Source organism: Microtus ochrogaster, chromosome 8 (assembly GCF_000317375.1).
Source record: "Microtus ochrogaster isolate Prairie Vole_2 chromosome 8, MicOch1.0, whole genome shotgun sequence".
Taxonomy (NCBI): domain Eukaryota; kingdom Metazoa; phylum Chordata; class Mammalia; order Rodentia; family Cricetidae; genus Microtus; species Microtus ochrogaster.
In genome coordinates, this window is record NC_022015.1 from 74,859,939 (window position 1) to 74,865,384 (window position 5,446).

General features: G+C 50.2%; 1 protein-coding gene across 1 annotated transcript; it reads right to left on the reverse strand.

The window, feature by feature from the left end:
- Positions 1 to 893: 893 nt before the first annotated feature.
- Positions 894 to 5,006, reverse strand: Calhm3 (calcium homeostasis modulator 3). Its single transcript, XM_005352437.1, has 3 exons — positions 4,720 to 5,006; positions 3,378 to 3,633; positions 894 to 1,385 (listed from the first exon to the last, which is right to left on the reverse strand). The coding sequence occupies exons 1-3, from the start codon at positions 5,004 to 5,006 to the stop codon at positions 894 to 896; spliced, it is 1,035 nt and encodes a 344-aa protein (XP_005352494.1).
- Positions 5,007 to 5,446: the final 440 nt, after the last annotated feature.

The window sequence follows — 5,446 nt, forward strand, 5'->3', positions numbered from 1 at the left end:
AGAAAGAACAATGAGATGGCTTAGCAGGTAAAGGCTTTTGTTGACAAGCCCGAGCTTGATCTCTGAGACAGACATGATAGGGAGAGAACTGGCTCCTACAAGCTCTCCTCTGATCTCTCTCTACACACACACACACACACACACACACACACACACACACACACACACAATAAGCAAACAAATAAACGTAATTTAAATTTAAAGGGGGTGCTAATCATCATACCTTCTTCATCAGGTCACATGAAGGTTGAACAAATACATATCAGGCATGTGACACCACGCGATCATTTTTTAAAGTTTGGAATTGATGTCTATGATCCATATCCACAATTGGTTTATTCAGACTGTGACTACTCAAAGTTTGGTCCACTGACCAGAAGAAGGGCATACTGTTGGGGCTTGTTAGAGATGAGACTCCGGAAAGCAGGGAATGATGGCTCACGCCTCTAACCCTAACACTAAAGGCACCTGAGCCAGGAGGATAGCCATGCAGCCCATGCCTGGAGTTCAAGCGCTTCAGCTAGACAGCTGAAGTGTGACTCTTCCTCAAAAAGAAATGGAGGGGGGCAAGGAAAGAAGAAAAGGAGAAGGGAGAAAGGGAAGAAAAGAGGGAGGGAGGAAGGAAGGAAGGAAAGATAGATAGATAGATAGATAGATAGATAGATAGATAGATAGATAGATAGATAGATAGATTGATTCAGGGACTCTGTCCTGGGTGTGCTAAATCAGAATCTGAACTTGATCAGGCCCAGAGGGACTGGTCCCACAGAGGAGGACATACCTAGAAACTGGGCAGATACTGGGCTTTCTGGGAAGGAGGTCTACAGGGCAGGCTGGCTTCCAGACCCATATCAATATGGGGGTTTGACATGGGAAGGAGCCTGGCAAGATTCCTACACATCGACCTGGTGGCACAGCCTGGTACCCGGAGCAGCTACAGGGGCACGGTGATTGAGGCCAGGCCCCCAGAGCCTGGGGGATGCTGTAAGGTCAAGTGGCGGCTTGCTGGAGTACCAGGTACTTAGGAGGTGATCCACCTGCTCCCGGCTGGAGATGGCACGCAGATGAGCCTTCCCGCTTCCACCATCCAGGTCCTCTGAGGGCTCTGGGGGCTCCTGTGACTCTGGAATTCCACCTGCCGGCTCCCGACGTAACCCCAGAGCTCTCAACTCGCTCTGCATGCTCGAGAAGAAGTGCAGCACACAGCGGTGCGCGAAGTCCCGCGCATGCTCACAGCACGTCTCATCGAAAAGCTTCTGTTCCAGGTCCACATAGTTGCTCCAGTATCTGCGCTGTAGGAAGACGGTCTGGTCGAAGCAGGGTCTCAGGCAGCGGGCTAGGAAGGCCACCACTATCAACAACAAGGTAATGCTCCAGCCAATGGCCTAGAGAATGGGAAAGCATTAGTGAGATGCAGTGGGGCTCTAGTGGGGTACACTGTATGCGCGTCAAAGCTCCCCTTTCTCTCTATCCCTTATCACACCTATACGCTTTCCCATTCAGTCACCATCCTGTCACTCATCCTCCAGATTCATCATCTAACCATCTCTCCACCCGTTCATCCAATCCCCTCCTCTCCTTTGGCTATATGTCCATCATTGTTCCATCTAGCCATTCTTTCATACGTCCTTCCTCTTAGCCATCCACCTCCCCTCCCCTCCCCTCCGTTATGCCTCCGTTTTATTCTCCTTTCTGTTTGTGGCCCACTCAGCTGCACATCAATCACTTTGTGTTTGTACTCATTCTCATGTATATTTCTGTAGGAGAGACCCAGCCAATCACTTTACTTGGGGGTGGGGTCCCCCGAGGATATTTTTTACTTATAAAGATTGCGGGCGTGCTCCCAGCTGCCCCTTCTGCTCTCCTGTTCACCGCGGGAACCTCTGGTTCAGTAAGTCTGTTTCCCCATTAAAGCTGTATATATTTTTACAATCTGTCTGCATTCATTTACGCCGATACATATTTCCCATCTAGCCTTGCGACTATGCTATATTTCGTGAGGCATTAAGCAGGGAATAGGGACAACAGTGAGGGAAACCGGAAGTCATTCTCTAACGCTGGAGCCCATGCCTGCCTGACTCCTCTCCTCTTTCAAAACTCAGTCTTTCCCAGCCCCACAAACATGAAAATGCTTTTCACTTGTAGATGTGAGTCCCACCCTTTACACAGTTCTCTTATTTGGTCACACACAGGCTCCCTCACCAAACAAGTTAAGGATTTTCTGTATGAGAATCAGAAAAATGAAAAAATTCGATACACCAGGCTCAATTTGACAACTTAAAATTTTGGGTCTGACTGCAAGCTCCATGCATTTTCTGCTGATCTTGGGAGAGCCTAGAATACTGAGCATCTTGAGTGCTGATCCTTTCACCATACTGCAATGCGCCTGCATTTCCCCTGAGCCTAAAGGCTCCCTCTACTCCAGAGCCTAGGGCTCAGCGTAGGGCTCTCTGGAGTCGTGGAGATACTCCATGTGTAAGGGGCTCATAAATGCTCTGTGCCGGACCCAGGCTAACACAGGCTTTGGTGATGGTGGTGGAATCGGGAGCCTGGGTGGAAGTGGGGCTGTGGATGCTTCAGGAGAGTAGAGAGGCTTCCCAGTAAGAATCTAAGCAGCTGGCAAAGATCTCCATTTTAAGGAGAGAGAAGGACCAATGGCTTGTGTATCCAGAGGTTTGCCTTGCCTCTTACAAGTTATGCGACTTTAACCTCGGGAACTAAAAATCCTCAGTGCCTCCTCGCCTCATCTGAAACGTGGGATGCTAACAACTGCCTCCACCCCAAAGGTCTGTTCTGAAGGTTAAACAAACGGATGCACAGGAAATATTACCACAGAGCCCGATGTGGAAGTGGTCAATAAATGGCAACTATATGATTTCAACTAGTTATTTCTGGGCTGGGAGGCAGGGACACCACCCTACTCTTCTGCCGCCCAGCTCCTGTGACTTTCAGAAAGGTCGGCACCCGGTGCATGTTCTGGGTAAGTTGGTGTGGTCGTTTGAATGCAATTGGTCCCTATAAGCTCACAGGGGGTAGCACTAACTCAAACAGGGAAGGATCCTGAAGGCAGGGGCTGATGCAGAGGCCGTGGAGGGGTGCTGCTTACTGACTTGCTCCCTATGGCTTGCTGAGCCTTTCTTATAGAAGCTAGGATCACCAGGCCGAGAGTAGAACCACCTACAATGGACTGGACCCTCCTACATCAATCATTATTAATTAAAAAATTATTAACTAAGGCCTATCTACAGCACATCTTATGAAGGTATTTTAATTGAGATTCCTTCTTCCCAGATGACTCTAGATTGTGTCAAATTGATATAAAACTAGCCAGCACAGTATCTATGAGGGAATCAAGGCCTGGGCAGGACCCCACTTACCTGTGACAGGCACCGCAGGTATCGAGACACAGCCTTGCGGGCAGGGCTGTCTTTAACCATCTCATCCTCCTTACAGGGCACCTTGGCTAGGAAGAGCTGTACCTGGCTGGGGGTCATGTTGGCAAAATCCAGAAACTTCTCTGGGTCCACGGAGTTGCTGAAGGCACACACGAAACACTTCCCATCAAGGAGGGCCAGCAGGATCCAGACCAGAGGAGCTGCTAGAGCTCGCTGCAACACGGAGGAACACATGTACCTGAAAGCCAAGAGACACCATGCAGTTAGACTCAGGGCGAACTGGGCTCACAGCGTGGCCTCTTTCAAGCTGTGACAGTCTGGTTAGCCCCTCTCACTCACGTTCTGTCTCTCTAGTACTTTCCCCCCACCCTACCTCTCTCAGCAAGGTCTTACGGATCCCAGTTTGGCCTTGAACTCTCTGTGTATTAGATAAGGATGACCTTTAGCTCCTGATCCTTCTGCCTCCTTCCTGAGTTCTGGGATTATAGGAGTGAGCCATCCCATCTGGGGGATGCAGTGCTGGTATTCAACCCAGGCCTTGGTGCATTCTAGGCAAGCCCTCCGCCAACTGATCTACATGGTCAGCCCTTGGCCAAGGTTCTCAGCGTCTATGTGTCAAAGATTCAACATGCTGAAGGCACAGAGCCAGGGCTGACGAAAGTGAACTTAGAGAAGCCTCTTCTGCAAGGTGCTCAGCACAGTGGACCCTGGCCCCAGCCAGGGGGTCATTAGGAACTGCTAAGCCTCACCAGCTGATTTGTATCCATGTCCCAGACCCTGAGGACATATGGCGACAACAGGCTAGGTTCTTGTCTCAAGAAGCTTCCCAGAAAGGAAATATGGGCTTTAAAGAAACAGTTGCCTCTTGCTGCGTGCACCAAACAAACAAATTTTTTTTATGCACGCTATGGGTTAGATGTGACCCTGGTAATTTTTAGAAACCCTGAATCATTCTTATGGTTACAGTAGTGGCCATGGAAAGGTAAAAAATGATAGGAACAAAAATACATATTTTCGGGATCTGCAAGACAGGAGGTAGGGCCACTTGCTAAGGTTGAAGACCTGAGTTCAATCCCCAGAACCCATATGGTGGAAGGAGAAAACTGACTCCCGAATACTACTGTCCTCTGACCTACACACACACACACACACACACACACACACACACACACACACACACACTCACACACACACACACACGTTTCCAGATGGTAACTGAAAACAAGCACAGCATCCTTAGCTGTCAATCACTGTCTGGGGCATTGGGGAGTATACCTGAGAGCATCAACTGCCCTGGGTAGCAGAGAGGGGTGTGGGACCCTACCTGATGATGCCCAGGTCCTTCTTCCGATGCCCTGCTGGCCGGCGCCACTCCTCCATCATCACCACAGATTGTCTGTTGACCAAGAGACCACAGAGGAAGAGGGCCAGAGGAGGTGTGAGCAGCAGGCCCAGGCCATAGAGGGCGTTGTAGCGTGCTAGGCAGGGGCAGTTGAAGTCGAAGGAGGAGTACATCTTGACTGTGACAGCAGCCAGCAGAAGGCAGATGCCATTCATCACAGACTCCGAGCTGGACTGAAGGTGCTGGAAGAGCATCCGGAACCTATCCATGACTGCAGCCGTGTGGACACAGCAGCGGGTGGGACACCGAGGCTTGGTCACTCAGCGATGGGCCTAGGGTCCACAGGAGAATGTCTGTCTTCTCAGGCCCACAGTGGACAAAAGAAAAGGCTGCTGCAGCCTCCAAGCCTACTCTCCAAGGTGTAATGGAGACAAAGGTAGAGGCCGGATTTCTCTAAAGATGCTTCTTGCCAGGTGATTGCCACTCCCTCCTCCTGTGGGGTGTGTCACTCTGTGACCAGTCAGACCAAAGTATCTCTAGGCAAATGGACCCTGCTTTCTCCTGGCTACCTCCACAACCCCTTGCACCTCTCTTCGGGGTTTGTATATTCAGGTAGATGTGGGTGGGGTTCCCTGGGAACAGGCAAATTCTAGGTGTGGTGAGACAAAGCAGAGATGGAGCAAAATTGTATTGTCTGATGAGGCCACAA

Coding starts and splice junctions, on each gene's coding strand:
- Calhm3 (XM_005352437.1), bottom strand. CDS start 5,006: ATGGATAGGTTCCGGATGCTCTTCCAGCACCTTCAGTCCAGCTCGGAG. Junction 3,634..4,719: donor AAGGACCTGGGCATCATCAG/GTAGGGTCCCAC, acceptor CTTGGCTTTCAG/GTACATGTGTTCCTCCGTGT. Junction 1,386..3,377: donor ACCTGCGGTGCCTGTCACAG/GTAAGTGGGGTC, acceptor CCCATTCTCTAG/GCCATTGGCTGGAGCATTAC.